At 37.2% G+C, this 16,724-nt stretch overlaps 1 protein-coding gene across 1 annotated transcript in view; it reads left to right on the forward strand.

The window, feature by feature from the left end:
* Positions 1–827: 827 nt before the first annotated feature.
* LOC141695615 (uncharacterized) overlaps positions 828–16,724 on the forward strand; it is a 43,741-nt gene continuing 27,844 nt past the window's right edge. Inside the window, exons 1-2 of the mRNA XM_074499849.1 lie at positions 828–1,334; positions 1,417–1,546. Of these exons, the coding sequence (XP_074355950.1) occupies positions 828–1,334; positions 1,417–1,546 (637 nt within the window). The remainder of the gene's footprint in view (positions 1,335–1,416; positions 1,547–16,724) is intronic.

The following is a 16,724-nucleotide window of genomic DNA, read 5'->3' on the forward strand; positions in this document are numbered from 1 at the left end:
TTCATGAATCTCTACCAATACTACATCTATTTTTGTAACACCTTGAGACACATTCTTCTTAACAGTACCATCCTTGCCTTCCATTTCTTCATCTATACGCAGCAATTTTTTGACGCCCAGTTACTCAATCGAACATAGCTCGGATACCATGTTAGATTTTTATAAATAAATTATAACTGATAAAAATTATTCTAAAAAGTAAACTAAAACAAAACTAAATTTTTATTATCCGATGCCATACTTCTATTAAAATACACTGTAATCCTCCTCTTTATATAGGTGTACATTTAACCAATACACCTAATACATAGGTAACCCTAACTTTATCTATAATTCAAAAACTACATTATCTAATAAATAATTAAACTCTATTTCTAACAACCTAATCAAAATTAATCCAAAAAACAATTCAAATAATTTTGAATTATTATTTCCAACAATCTTCTTTGTTGTTGATGAAATCTTATATAATTCAGTTTCAGCGTACAAGCTTGTTGATTTGTGATCAATTCTGATCTTGATCATCTGTTTGTTGATCTGTTTATGAATCTTGATCATCTGTTTGTTGAGTGTTGAGTGATATACATACATATTCATACAATTTTGAGGGTCAATTTCTCTGCGACATTTTATCAAACATCTTCGTGGCATCTACTAGTTTACCTAATCCTACAACCAACTGTGATGACACTATCACATCCTCTCAAGAAAATTCGTATATTAGTCTTGATGCATCCTTCAAATCCATTACCCTTGAGAGTTCTCATCCATTATACTTACATCCGTCGGATCATCCTGGTCAAGTTCTTGTTTCTGCGAGGCGGTATATGTCTCTTGCGCTGTCTGCTAAAAATAAACTAGGGCTTGTCACTGGAAAGTTTAAGGCACCAGATGTTACATCTGATTACTTTGATCATTGGCAAAGATGTAATGATATGATCATTACTTGGATCTTGAACTCTTTATCGCCTGAGATTCGATCCAGTCTGGTTTATGTCAGTTTAGCTGTAGATGTTTGGACTAATCTGCATACAAGATTTGCACATAACAATGGACCGCACATCTTTGAATTGAAACGTGCTATCTCCGATCTTACACAAGAAACTCTTTCTATTTCAGCATATTACACCAAATTCAAGCAACTTACTGATGATCTCAATAATGTGGCTCAAGTTCCCAAATATGTGTGTGCCTGCACTTGTAAGGCTAAAGCAGATATTGATCAACATGAAGAGGTTATGAAAGTTACACAATTCTTAATGGGGCTCAATGAGAACTATACCAACATCATAGCCCAACTTCTTATGATGAGCCCTATGCCTCGCATAACTCAGGTTTTGGCTTAACTCCAACAAGTAGAACGTCAACGAAGCTTTGCTACTGTATCCTCAACTGTTGACTCGGTTGCTTTGGCAGCTCATACCTCTGGATTCTCAAATAGGTTTAACAAATCTCATGCTAATACTAAGCGATTTGACTCTGGCACCTTCAATGGTTCTAGAAGACCTTTCCAAGAAAGGAAATCTTGAATGCATGTATTGTCATGGTACAAATCACACAAATGAAATATGTTATCACTTGATCGGCTTTCCTCCTCGTACAAGGTCAACTGGACCTGCATCTCAAACCACTACATTATCTACCAATAATGTTGTTGTTAGATATATTTGAGATGTCATGTCTAATCTGTTGTGTTTAGTTTCAGAACTTAATATCAGGACTTACTGGAAATCAGAACTTATTGAAGTCAGAACTTATATCAGAACTTAAGGCCATCAGGATTTATATCAGGACTTAAGTGCGGGTACTTCAGATAAGGAATGCAGCTGATTTACAGGAGATGATCTGGACTAAAACAATAGAAGATATGCATGGAGAGTTGGACAGCTAGAAGACTTGTAGAAGATAATATCTGATTGATATATTTTAGGAGACAGAATTATATTCCATATCAATTAGAAGATATCTTGTAATTGTGTACTATATAAACACATCTTAGGATTTACACTATAAGTGTTATCATTCACGAGAAAGATTATACATTGTAACCTAGCAGCTCTTAATGATATTGTTCATCACTGAGATAGTAGTTTAACCTACTTTGTAACAGAGCTTATTATATTGAATAAACTTGATTAATGTTACATACTTGTGTTCTAAATCGATTTGATTGTATAAATACTATATTCAACCCCTTCTATAGTATTGTGTCACCTAACAAGTGGTATTGTTGTGCATATGTTGTGTACTTGATGATTTCATAAACAAAACATCTAAGTGGATTTTACTTAGTGAAATAATGTAGCACTCGATGGATAAGAATTATAGTCCCGACGGATAACTCATTATAGTCCCGACGGATGTTAACTTATTATCCATCGAGTGAGTAGCTTATGTAATAATAAGTCTGTAGCACAGTTCTGTATACATCTTTGTATAGATTCTGTAGTAGCCTAAGTCATGTTGACTTTAATTATATATGCAGAATAGGTTGATTAATTGTATATAAATGATGTCTTGTAATTCTGCATAAGTGAAATGAAGTCAAGTGCCAAAATAGCTACCGACGGATGATTAACAAAGCCATCGACGGATGATCAAATGACTATCAACGGATGTTTAGCATAGCAGTCGACGGATGATCAATGAAGTCATCAACGGATGTTCAGAAAGTCGACGAATGATCATATATCCAATAGATGTTCATAAAATCCAACGGATGATCATATAAAGAATTCAAACAGCAGTTGAACAGTGAAAGCTGAGCACAGCCGTCGAGATGTATACAAATCTACTATGGAAGCCCATTAACTGGGTAATAGAGGACGAAAAGCAGCAAAGCTTAAGACTGATAGTTTTTATATTTATTCAGTCTTTTTGACTTTGTAATTTTGGTATTATATAAACCAAGAACGTAGCAAATAGAAAAAAGTTGAGAAACACAAATAGAGAAATCTTTGCAAGCAGAATCTTTAGCATTTCCCTGTATTCTCAGCAATTCAATTTGTAAGCAGCTGTGAGCATTCTTGCACACAGAGTCCTCTTGATATATAATATATATATCTCTGGTGGAATTGTTTAAATCCACCAGAAAGTTTTTAAAGACTCTTATTTTTAATTACTTATGTTTTGATTCAATTAAGTTTCTATTCCGCATTGTGCTAATCAAAACATTATATCTATATTCGAGTTGAACATTTTTATTTCGAGAAAAAGGTTCAAGAATTCCATTCAACCCCCCTTCTGTAATTCTTGCTATATTGTTAAAGGACTAACAATTGGTATCAGAGCAAGCTCTTAATCTACAAAGAGTTTAAAGATCAAAACAATTCAGTAAGATGAACAAGAAAGACGTTGGAGTCAAGATTCATTTTCTAGATAAAGATAATTACCATCATTGGAAGGTAAAGATGCATTTTCATATGCTTTCACAAGATGAGGCCTATGTGGACTGCATAGAAAGAGGCCCTCACGTTCCAATGAGAGCTGCAACAGGAAACGAGCCATATGTTCCAAAGACAAGGCACGAATGGTCTGATCCTGACATTGAACAAGTCAGGAAGGATAAAAAGGCCATGAATATTCTGTTCAATGGAGTTGATGCAGACATGTTTGATAACATTATCAACTACAAAACTGCCAAGGAAGTCTGGGATACTATACAGATAATTTGTGATGGCACTGAGCAAGTTAGAGAAAATAAAATGCAGCTCTTGATTCAGCAATATGAGCATTTTCACAATGAGGAAAGTGAGTCACTCACTGACATTTTTAGTAGATTTCAAAAACTACTAAATGCTCTTAAGTTGCATGGAAGAGTCTATCAGACTAAAGACTTCAATCTGAAATTTCTCAGATCTCTTCCAAAGGAATGGAAACCAATGACAGTCTCATTGAGAAACTCACAAGATTATAAGGAGTTCACTTTGGAGAGACTGTATGGCATCCTGAAGACCTATGAGCTTGAGATAGAGCAGGATGAAAGGATGGAGAGAGGAAAGAAGAAAGGAGGATCCATTGCACTAGTTGCTGATTTGGAAAAGGAGAAGGAAGTGAAGATGGAAGCTGTAGAATCAACTTCAAAGGTCTGTGAGAATAAGGGCAAGGGGCTTGCAGCAGAAAGTGAAGATTCATTGAGACAAGATGACATGGAGGACATTGATGAGCACCTAGCATTTCTTTTCAGGAGATTTGCCAAGCTCAAGTTCAAAAAGAACTTTGGAGCAGCCAAGCCAAATAGAAACATGGTGGATAAGTCAAAATTCAAATGTTTCAAATATGGCTTGGCAGGGCATTTTGCAAACGAATGTAGAAAGTCAGATTCCAGTAAGAAAAGGTTTGAGTCTGTGGTTTATAAGCAAAAATACTTTGATCTACTCAAACAAAAGGAAAGGGCTTTTATTACACAAGAGAATGACTGGGCAGCAGATGGTTTGGATGAAGATGAGGATGTCAGCTATGTCAATCTAGCCCTAATGGCCAGGTCTGATGAAACAGAGACAAGTTCCTCAAGCAATCAGGTAATTACTACAAACCTTGCACATTTATCTAAAGCTGAGTGTAATGATGCCATAAATGACATGTCTACAGAATTATATCATTTGAATGTTACACTTAAGTCTCTTACTAAAGAAAATGCTAAAATCAAAGAAAACAACTTATTTTTAAGTGAGAGGAATAATGTGCTTGAGTCTCAGTTTATTGATTTTGAGAAATTAAGAATTGAGTGTAAGATTGCTAAGGAGAAATTAACTGAGTCCTTAAAAAAGGAAGAGATTTTAAAGAAGCAGCTCGAGCGTGAACAAGAGGTGATTAAAGCATGGAAAACATCCAGGGATGTCCATGCTCAAATCACCAAAGTTCAAGGAATTGAGTCTTTTTGTGATGAAGCCTGGAAAAAGAATAAAGAGAAACTAGAACCTAATTTGGTAGATGGTTTGCTGACAGATGTAGACTCGACGGATGATGAGGACTATCCGCCGGATAACAAAAAGTGTTAGACGTCGAAAGATGAAAATCCTCATCCGTCGGCTGTGAGCAAGCCCATTAGCAAAGCCAAACTAATCAAGCTAAATGAGAAGTATGGGTCTATTTCCAAGAACTTTATTTCAGGAGAGTCAAGCCAAGTTAAGAAAGGGAGAAAGGCTAATGTTGGTCACATGACTGTCAAACAGTTGAGTGACAATCTTGAGAAAATTGAGGTAAAAATAGAGACTAAAAGGAAAAACAATAGGAATGGTAAAGTAGGGATTAACAAACACAATAACTACACACCTGATAAATATGCTCCTAGAAAAATATGTGTCAAGTGTGGTAGTGTAAATCATTTGTCTGTTAATTGCAAATCTGCCATGCCTACTCCCATGTCTGTTCAGTCTCAATTTCCTAACATAAATGTCATGCCTCCCATGCCTGTTAATGCTATGCCTACACAGAATATGAATGCACAGTTTGCTAATATGCCATTTGCACCTAATCCATATTATGTTGCATACAGTATGCCTCAAATGCCATTTAGCATGCCTTACTGGAATAACATGTTTACACCAAGCATGCCATTTCCTGTTAGCCATAATATGCATGCGAATTCTGTTGCATTAAAAGGTTTCAAAGGCCCAACCCAAATGACTAAGGAAGAATCTGAAATTCCTAAGTCAAATGAGTTAAGACCTAAGAAACAGAAGAAGAAAGCTAACAAGGCAGGACCCAAAGAAACTTGGGTACCAAAATCAACTTGATTTGATTTTGATGTGTGCAGGGAAACAGAAGGAATCTTTGGTGCTTGGATAGTGGTTGTTCAAGACACATGCTGGTGATTCTACCCTGCTCACAGAGTTTAAGGAGAGAGTTGGCCCAAGTATTACTTTTGGAGATGACAACAAGGGTTATACTGTGGGATATGGCTTGATTTCAAAGGACAATGTCATCATAGAGGAGGTAGCCTTAGTGGATGGTCTTAAACACAATCTGTTGAGTATCAGCCAGCTTTGTGACAAAGCCAATTCAGTAACCTTCAACAAAGAAGCCTGTGTTGTGACTAATAATCAAAGCAACAAAGTGGTTCTTATTGGTGTGAGAAGAGGAAATGTGTACCTAGCTGTTTTCAACTCAACTAAAGCAAAATCTATAACTTGTCTTCTCAGTAATGCAAGTCAGGATGAAAGTTGGCTATGACACAAGAAGCTATCCCTTTTGAACTTCAAGACCATGAATGAGCTGGTAAAGAAAGAACTAGTAAGAGGCATTCCTCTAGTGGAGTTTACAAAGGATGGACTGTGTGATGCCTGCCAAAAAGGGAAGCAGATGAAAGCATCATTCAGGAAGAAACTTGATTCAACAATTGAAGAGCCTTTGCAACTGCTTCACATGGATCTGTTTGGACCAGTCAATGTATTGTCAATCTCAAGAAAAAGATTTTTCCTAGTAATTGTAGATGATTTCTCAAAGTTCTCTTGGACATATTTCTTAAATTTTAAAGATGAGGCTAGTGAAATCATCATCAATCACATAAGGCAAGTCAACAATCATCCTGATTTCAAAGTTAGAAGAATCAGGAGTGACAATGGAACTGAGTACAAGAATTCTGTCATGAGAGCATTTTGTGAGGAAAATGGGATTCTGCATGAGTTCTCAGCAGCAAGGACTCCACAACAGAATGGAGTAGTGGAAAGGAAGAACAGATCACTTATTAAAGCTACAAGGACAATGCTTGAAGAATCAAAATTACCAACATATTTCTGGGCTGAAGCTGTAAATACTGCATGTTACACTCAGAACATTTTTCTGATTAATCAAGCAAGATGCATGACTCCTTATCAATTGTTCAAGAACAAGAAGCCAACTCTAAACTTTCTTCATGTCTTTGGCTGTAAATGCTATATTCTGAGAAATCAAACTGATCAAAATGGGAAGTTTGATGCTAAAGCAGATGAAGGAATTTTTGTTAGATATGTTGCTGGTAAAGCATATAGAGTCTACAATCTAAGAACCAACATTATTGTGGAATCTGTACATGTTGTGTTTGATGATAAAAAGATTGAAGGACTGAAAGTTGGAGATTACCATGAGAGCCTCAAATTCGACAATGTTGAGATGGTCAGTGATGGAAATGATGATGAAAGTGATCAAGAAACAGTGTATAAGGATAATGCAGCCAAATCTACCACCAATGAAGCACAAAACTCAACATCCGTCGAGTTGCAAAATGCTTCATCCGTCGGAAGGCAATCTGTGTTATCCGTCGGTAGACAACCTGCATCATCCGTCGGTACTCAAGATTCACCATCCGTAGGGTTATCAAAAGGAGCAGGAAGTCAAGGCAGATCACCCATAGAAAGTACCCATTTCTCAAATCAAAGATCCATAAACTCAGGGGGAGTTTCTAGCAATCAAAACTCAATCACACATCAAGACAACATTGAGGTCTCTTCATCTAGAGCTAATATACCTCAACCAAGGAAATGGACAAAAGATCACCCCTTTGAACTGATTATTGGTGATGTTTCTTCTAGAGTTCAAACCAGGAGAGCAACTCAAGAAGAATGTCTATACAGCAGCTTTCTGTCAAAGGAAGAACCAATGAAGGTAGAAGAAGCCTTGTTAGATCCTGATTGGATTTTAGCTATGCAGGAGGAGCTAAACCAATTTCAAAGGAATAAAGTGTGGAAGCTGGTATCCAAGCCTAAAGGAAAGAATCCAATAGACACCAAATGGGTATTCAGAAATAAGATGGATGAAAATGACATAGTAGTAAGGAACAAAGCCAGATTGGTTGGTAAAGGCTATTGCCAGCAAGAAGGAATAGATTTTGATGAAACTTTTGCTCCTGTTGCAAGACTTGAAGCCATCAGAATCTTCTTAGCCTATGCAGCCCATGCCAATTTCAAGGTCTATCAAATGGATGTCAAAAGTGCCTTTCTGAATGGAGATTTGGAGGAAGAAGTGTATGTTAGTCAACCTCCTGGCTTTGAAGATCCAAATTTTCCAGAGTATGTCTATTATCTACTGAAAGCACTTTATGGACTGAAGCAAGCACCTAGATCCTGGTATGACACTTTATCAAAGTTCCTTTTGGAAAATCACTTCACAAGAGGTACTGTAGATAAAACTTTATTTTTCAGAAATGTTAATGGCTCTAGCATACTTGTTCAAATTTATGTAGATGATATTATCTTTGGCTCTACAGATGAGAAACTTTGTAAAAAGTTTGCCAAACTGATGCAAAGTAAGTATGAAATGAGTATGATGGGAGAACTAACTTACTTTCTTGGTTTACAAGTTAAGCAAGTTAGTGATGGAATATTTATTAGTCAAACTAAATATATTTTTGACCTTTTAAAGAAGTTTGATCTAATGGATTGCACATCTGCAAAAACTCCCATGGCCACTGCAACTAAGCTTGAACTAAACACTACTGAAAAGTCTGTGGATATTTCAAGCTATAGAGGCATGGTTGGCTAACTTCTGTACTTAACAGCTAGTAGGCCAGATATTATATTTGCTACATGTTTATGTGCTAGATTTCAGGCTGATCCTAGAGAGTCTCACTTGATAGCTATTAAGAAAATTTTCAGATATCTCAAGGGAACACCAAAACTTGGCATTTGATATCCTAGAGATTCTGGTTTTGATCTAACTAGTTATTTAGATGTGGATTATGCAGGTTGCAGAATTGACAGAAAAAGCACAACAGGAACTTGTCAATTTCTAGGAAACAAGCTTGTGTCCTGGTTCAGTAAAAAGCAAAATTCAGTTTCTACTTCTACAGCTGAAGCTGAATATATTGTTGTTGGCAGTTGCTGTGCACAGATTTTATGGGTGAAAAATTAATTGCTAGACTATGGTTTGCAAGTTGAGAGGATTCCTATTTTCTGTGATAACACAAGTGCAATTGCCATCACTGAAAATCCAGTGCAACATTCAAGGACAAAGCACATAGACATCAAGTATCATTTCATAAGGGAACATGTGATGAATGGTACTGTGGAATTAAATTTTGTTCCAAGTGAGAAGCAACTTGCAGATATCTTTACCAAACCACTGGATGAATCCACCTTTTTAAGGTTGGTAAGTGAGTTAGGTATGCTTAATTACGCTTAAATTTGTCTGAATTATTTTGCAAGTTGTAATGTAGCCAGAAATTTAGTTGATTTTTAAGTCATGGATGAGATTTTTGCTAAGTCAAAATTTGCATCTCGACGGATGATCCTTATCCATCGAGTTTAGTCATCCGTCGATATACTACTTGCTAATAAAAGTCAATTACTTTTCTGGAATACTTTATGACTCGACGGATATCAATTTATCCTCATCCGTCAAATTGTCTAAATCTCAATCGTTAATTCCCTGAACATTATCCATCGAGTATACTTACAGTTTGTAAGCATTACACGACGGATAATGGGTGGAATTTTTACAGTTTATTTTTAAACGACTATTTTAGGCAATTTCTATTGGTTAATTTACTTTTCTTTATTATTTTTGTCAATTATTTTTGAGATAGTATAAAAGCTTATTTCATTCCAATTATTTTCTTTTATCATTCTCAAATTCATATGCTTTTATTGCATTCTCTCTCAAGCAAATCTTCTCTTTCTCTCTTCAAGCTTTCATTCTCTAACAATGGCACCTGTAGTAAAGATTATGTCTCAAACTGGGTTCATTTATGAGAAGAACAACTTCACTGCTTTGGTCAATAAGGGTATTCAGCAATCAGAGGACTATCACAAAATGATGGACTTTGTGAAGAACTGCAAGCTAAATTACGCCATGCTGGAATCGCCCACAATCTTCTGTGAAGTTGCCGAAGAGATGTGGACCACTGCAATCTACAACTCTACTGATAAGACCATCACTCTAACCATCAAAGGTAATGAATTATGTATCAATAGTGATGTGATAAAAGCATATTTCAAAATTCCTGATAATAATGTGACTTCACCACACACTGACACTGATATTATCAATATACTTAATTCCATGCATTATGCACTTCCTACTTCTAAACTGAGTGATATAAGAAGAATGGGTCTTAGGAAGGAGTGGAGTTTGTGTGATGTAGTTACTAAGGTTTTCTCTGGAAAAGTCAGTAATTTTGATTCTGTAAACATTTCCATGCTTAACATGCTATACATGCTAGTCACAGATAAATTTTACAATTTCAGTGACCTTGTCTTGATTGAGTTAGGTTTTAAACTAGGTGAGTTAGCTAAAAGAGGAAAGAATGTGTATTATGCTAGATTTTTCATGTTATTGGCTAACCATCTATGTCAAGAAATTGTGCTTGAGAACCCAAACAACAAACTGGCTTGTTGGGTTCAAGAGAGAAGACTCATTGCAGATTTGAACATAGCCAACCATTACAGGGATGTGCCAATGTTCTATTTTCCTGTAATGTAGACACCTCAGGTAAGTGAGGTAAGTTCATCCATCCCTACAACTATTTCAACCTCCTCTATTTATTTGAGTTCAGGAATAACTATGGCAACTGTGACAATGACCAAACAGTTGCCTACAAAAGCTGCCAAAACTACTGTAATTTCTAAATCCAAATCAAAGAAAATTCCCTCTAGTATCTCTCAAAAGGTACTAGTTGAAAAATCCACCAAAGCCAAAGAGAGGAGTGTGAAGGAGGGTAAGTTAGGTGAGGGAAGGGGTGAACATCAAAGAAATCCCAAGAATAAGGTTGGAAAGTTGAGTGAATCCCAGCCTAGCCACACTACAGTTTCCCAACAAACTGCAGTGCTTAAAAAGGACAAAAGCTCACTTCTAGCTACATCCTCCCAAAAGGATGCAGTTATTGAACATAGCTCTCAGCCAAGAGCACAGGCCAAAAGGGTTAGGGACACAAGCTCACCCCAAACTTACACAAGAAAAAAGAAATCTAAAACCTCTGGGGATGCACAGGGCACACACACAGTGCAAACTGGTGCTAAAGATACAGTCCCTGCACTCTCTCAAATCCAGTTTGATGTGGCTCCAATAAATGTGGAGTCACAGCCAAAATCTCTAATAATAGAAGCATCTGAAACACCCTACTCACCAACAAACTCTCTGGAAGTGGATATGATAAACACTTCAATTCCTGATTCCCCTTCTTTAACTCTGTTGGGGAAGCCAAAATCCAGTGCAAGTGAGCGTCATCTTTTAGATGATTTGTTGGCTCACTTGCCAATTCTTTCAGATTCTATTGTGACATCTGTGCCCCAAATATCTTCAATCAACACAGAGTCAACAATAGTTTCTCTTCCCACCTCATTCATTTCTACTATCTCGATGGATATTGTTCATCCGTCGAGTAGTGATTGTATCCCGACGGATAAGCTTAACAGCAGTTATCCGTCGGATAGCATTACCACTCACTCGACAGATATCACTTATCCGTCAAGTATCTCTGCACAACTTCAAACTTCAATTATTTCAAGTGCAGAAGATTTAGTGGTTGTACAATCACTCTTAGGACTGAGAGAGGAGAGTGTATTGAGTGAGAGGCTGGGTTGCTCCCAGGAAAAAGGAGAGGAAAAGAGTGAAAATCTGCAATCCATTTATTCAGGATTGACAAAAGTGAGTGAGAGGAGTCCCACCTTAGTAGGTGAAGGTGAGGGTGTGAGGGTGGGGAGTCAGGGTGAGACCCTGATGCAACAAAAGAGAGATTATGAGAGAAAGGCAGGTACAGGAGAAATAAGGGTGAATCCAGCCATTGCTAGTGAGTCAATGATTGTGGATGATGCTGAAAAGGAAAGATAATTTCAGCAACATTACAAAGCTGTAATTGATAACATTTCCTTGGATGCTGACACTTTTACTCATCCTGTGACTGCCTATCAATTGTTGGCTGCTCAGGGCAATGTGGAGGCAGAACAGACTTTGAACTTAGTACACACCTCAGAATCTCTTCAAAGAGATAAAGCTGCTATCAATAGGATGCCTTCCCAAGCTGGTGAACCATCTGAAGAATTTGAAGTAAATTCTAATGATGATGACTCTGTTTCTTTGGATGGAAGCATGAACTTAGGGGGAGATGAAGGTCCAAGTTCTGTTTCAGATTTACCTGAATGGGCATGGACAAAGGAATCTACACCAGGACAATTTGGTGTATCCTTGGTTAAGCAAGTTATGACTATTCAAAAGGCCCTTCAGAAAACTTCAGATGCTGGTACCAAGGCTATTCGTCAAGCTCACCTAGACTCTCTACATCTCATGAAGATCCAACAGTTAAGACATAATCTGAGTGTGGATGAACTCAAAAAGGATATAGCTGACTTGAAGATCTATAATTCTAAGAAGCTGGATTCAGTCATGCCATATGGTACCATGTAAGATCTATTGCTAAGATTGAGGAGAGAATCAGATTCTGAAAAGAAGCTGGCCAAGCTGGAAGACAGAGTTCAAGTTATTGAGAATTCAGTGGCTATCCTTCTTCAAAATCAACAGACTCAAACAAATCTTCTCATGCAACTGGCTAAAGCACAAGGCCTTACTCCTCCACTTGATGATAACAAAAAGGGGGGAGAGAGAATCAAGTAAGGGGGAGAAAGGACCAAGTGAGGGGGAGAAATTTCAAGTACAAATCAGCAAAGTAATTGTACCTTCAATTACTGTCTCCAAGCCACCAGTTGCAGATTGTATAGATCTAATTCAAGCAGCAGCAGCAAACTTGAAAGTTGCTGAAAAAGGAAAGTTGAGTTTGATCAACTGGAATAAAATTGATGAGGAGATACATAAAAAGTTTGAACTTGTCAAGGAGCCAGTCAAGTCAGCCATCCATCACTCTCAAGTCAAGCAAATAAGTGTGAATGAGATGAGCATGAATTATATGGAAATAGGACAATCTTCCTGCATCAAGTCTTCAAAGGCTGAAACAATTCTTAAACCAAAGGCAAATTATCCAAAATCATCTTTGAAGAACCCCTTGGACACTGTGTATGAGACACCCAAGTCTGATGAGAAGAAGCTTCTATCAAGGTCAATTGTCTTCTATAAAGATACAGTTGATTCAGCCTAAAAAGGGAGAATTGCTAAGATATTCAGAAATGGAAAGGAAATTTGTGTGGTAGCTGGACATCCACAATTTGCTCAAGCAAAGAGAGAAGAAAAAGCCAGATTGAAGCAGGAAAAGAAGCAAGCTGCTCTAGATGCAAAGAAGACTAAACAAAAGAAAGAGCAGATTGTTATCTTGGCCAAGCTACAGGCTGTGAATTCATCTCAACAAATTCCCTCTCAACCATCAGAAGCTGATGAATCAAAGAAGAAAATTGAAGAACAGAAGAAATCCCCAAGGAAGAAGGAATTGGCTAGAAGAACAAAAAGGAAACTGGATATTGTTGACAAGGAATTGGAAGATCAATTTCCTAAGGAACCCACACCAGCTACAACTCAAGCATCAAAGCCCTATGTGGTATTTGAAGACATAAGGGTAGTGGATCCCTACATGAATATTCATGGTGAACCTATTGTGCCAAAGGATGAGCCAATAGAGTGGGATAACATACCAATTCCTGACTTCAGCTTACCAATCCTGAGCAAGCTAAAAAGGACAAAGTCAAGGGCAGTCAAGAAAGTGAAGTTGTCACCTCTCAAATCCAAGTCAGTAGTTAAAGATCAACCCAAAGTCAACAAGGGAGACTACTTGTACTTGTGTGACATCAAAGAATTTTTAGATCTAAACCTATATCTAGATGAACTGGATGAAGTGAGGGGAATTGATGCATACAGGAACCTACCTGAAAGGTTAGTGTTCAAGTACAAATAAGGAAAGGAGATTGTGTGGCCTCTTCACAGGATTCTTCAAGAGAGCCAAGTTGTTCTGATTAAAGTTTATTCATCCTTCAAGAAGAACTTTGGGTTCAATGTAACTGCAAGAACACTAGTATTGAAGAAGATTGAAGAACTAAGGAGTATTAGAGCTAAAGATGCACTCCCAAAGACTCTAATCATCCCATACACAGGGAGAAGAGTGCATCTAAGGCCCTACTGGCTGATGGAGTTCATAGATGACAAAGGTGTGAGAAGATTCTTCAGATTAGAAGACCAATTGAGTATCTCTAGCAATGAGACTCTCTTGGAAATGCAAGAAAAGCTAGATCTCTCGGAATCTGATGAACTGGAATTCTACAGGCAGCTCCAAAATCAGATTGATGAAAACAACAGAAAGCTTGGAAGAAGATCCAGACCTTCAAGAAACTAGAAAAATCTGCTCTGGCTAGAGGAGCATCTTGAAAATGATTGTGAGCCAAACCTTGTACATTTTGATTAATTGAAGCACTTTCAGTATTATCTACTTATCTTTAAAGCTGTGTGTTTAGGATGTTTTGTTATCATCAAGTATCTCTTAATTTATGGCTACAATTCCGGTAGACATAAATTGGGGGAGATTGTTGTGCATATGTTGTGTACTTGATAATTTCATAAATAAAACATCTAAGTGGATTTTACTTAGTGAAATAATGTAGCACTCGACGGATAAGAATCATAGTCCCGACGGATAACTCATTATAGTCCCGACGGATGTTAACTTATTATCCATCGAGTGAGTAGCTTATGTAATAATAAGTCTGTAGCACAGTTCTGTATACATCTTTGTATAGATTCTGTAGTAGCCTAAGTCATGTTGACTTTAATTAGATATGCAGAATAGGTTGATTAATTGTATATAAATGATGTCTTATAATTCTGCATAAGTGAAATGAAGTTAAGTGCCAAAATAGCAACCGACGGATGATTAACAAAGCCATCGACGGATGATTAAATGACTATCAACGGATTTTTAGCATAGCAGTCGACGGATGATCAATGAAGCCATCAACGGATGTTCAGAAAGTCGACGGATGATCATATATCCAACAGATGTTCATAAAATCTAACGGATGATCATATAAAGAATTCAAACAGCAGTTGAACAGTGAAAGTTGAGCACAGCCGTCGAGATGTATACAAATCTACTGTGGAAGCCCATTAACTGGGTAATAGAGGATGAAAAGCAGCAAAGCTTAAGACTGATAGTTTTTATTTATTCAGTCTTTTTGACTTTGTAATTTTGGTATTATATAAACCAAGAACGTAGCATATAGAAAAAAGTTGAGAAACACAAATAGAAAAATCTTTGCAAGCAGAATCTTTAGCATTTCCCTGTATTCTCAGCAATTCAATTTGTAAGCAGCTGTGAGCATTCTTGCACACAGAGTCCTCTCGATATATAATATATATATATATGGTGGAATTGTTTAAATCCACCAGAAAGTTTTTAAAGACTCTTGTTTTTAATTACTTATGTTTTGATTCAATTAAGTTTCTATTCCGCATTGTGATAATCAAAATATTATATCTATAATCGAGTTGAACATTTTTATTTCGAGAAAAAGGTTCAAGAATTCCATTCAACTCCCCTTCTGTAATTATTGCTATATTGTTAAAGGACTAACAGGTATCAGAGCCTTTCTGTTGATATACAAACAACGAGATCCAGTTTACAATCATGTTTGAAGAAACACAAACTCCACATAAGCCCACCAAAACTCAAGATACTCAAAACAATCAAACCCACAGTCGATATGAGAGTATTAGGGTTCCCATACTGGGAGCATCTGAGTATCCTATATGGAAGGTAAAGACGACTATATTTCTGGAAGCCACAGATCCTGAATACCTTGATAGAATTAATGATGGACCATATAAGCGTACCAAGCTTTCTGTTGCAGTTGCTGATCAACCAGCAAAGATGATACCAAAGGAGAAAGGTGATTACACAACTGAAGACATCTCATCTATTATCAAGGATGCAAGGGTAAGGCATCTGCTGCATAGTGCAATTGACAATGTCATGTCAAACATGGTAATTGGATGTAAGACTGCAAAGGAGATATGGGATGCTTTGGAGACAAGATGTCAGGGAACTGAAGCAATCAAAAAGAACAGGAAGACTATACTCACACAAGAGTATGAGCACTTTGACTCAAAAGCTGATGAGTCATTAACTGATTTATATGACAGGTTTTCCAAACTCTTGAATGATCTGTCACTGGTGGACAAGGAATATGATCTTGAACATTCAAATCTAAAATTCCTTTTAGCTCTTCCTGAAAATTGGAATTTGAAGTCTACTACCATAAGAGTCAACTATGACTTTGCTGAAACTACTCTTGATGAAATTTATGGTATGCTCAAGACTCATGGACGTGAGATGGTGATAAGTGGCATTTTATACCACTTAGAGCGTCTTAAAATGGCTTAAATTGGTGTCTTGAAATCAAGTATTTTGTGTATTTGATGCGTTTTTCTAGTGTTTATGCATTTCAGGGTATTAGTTGTATTTTGGGGGAGGAATCATCAAGAATAAGCCTTGGCATGTGTTCACCATTGCGAGAGGAAAGAAACGGGCAGATTACAGCGAAGAAATGGAGCAAAATCAGATTTTTTCCAGTAGAGGTCTGAGCGCCCGCTCAGCATTGCTGAGCGGCCGCGCAGCAAGCTGAGCGCCCGCTCAGCTATGCTGAGCGGCCGCGCACGGTCGGGGAAAAAATATATTATTTCAGGACTTCTACTTCTGTTTGGTTTCCACTTCTATGTAATCTGAGTTTTATGGGACTATTATATAAGTAGATTTGAGATGTTTTCACAAGTTTGGATTGAAGAAGATCGTGTTTTTACGCAAAGAGCGAAGGAGATAAGGAAGAAGACCGATTTAGCACACCGCAACGAAGAGGAAGCATATTTTCTTGTGATTCTTG

Source organism: Apium graveolens, chromosome 11, assembly GCF_009905375.1.
Source record: "Apium graveolens cultivar Ventura chromosome 11, ASM990537v1, whole genome shotgun sequence".
NCBI lineage: Eukaryota > Viridiplantae > Streptophyta > Magnoliopsida > Apiales > Apiaceae > Apium > Apium graveolens.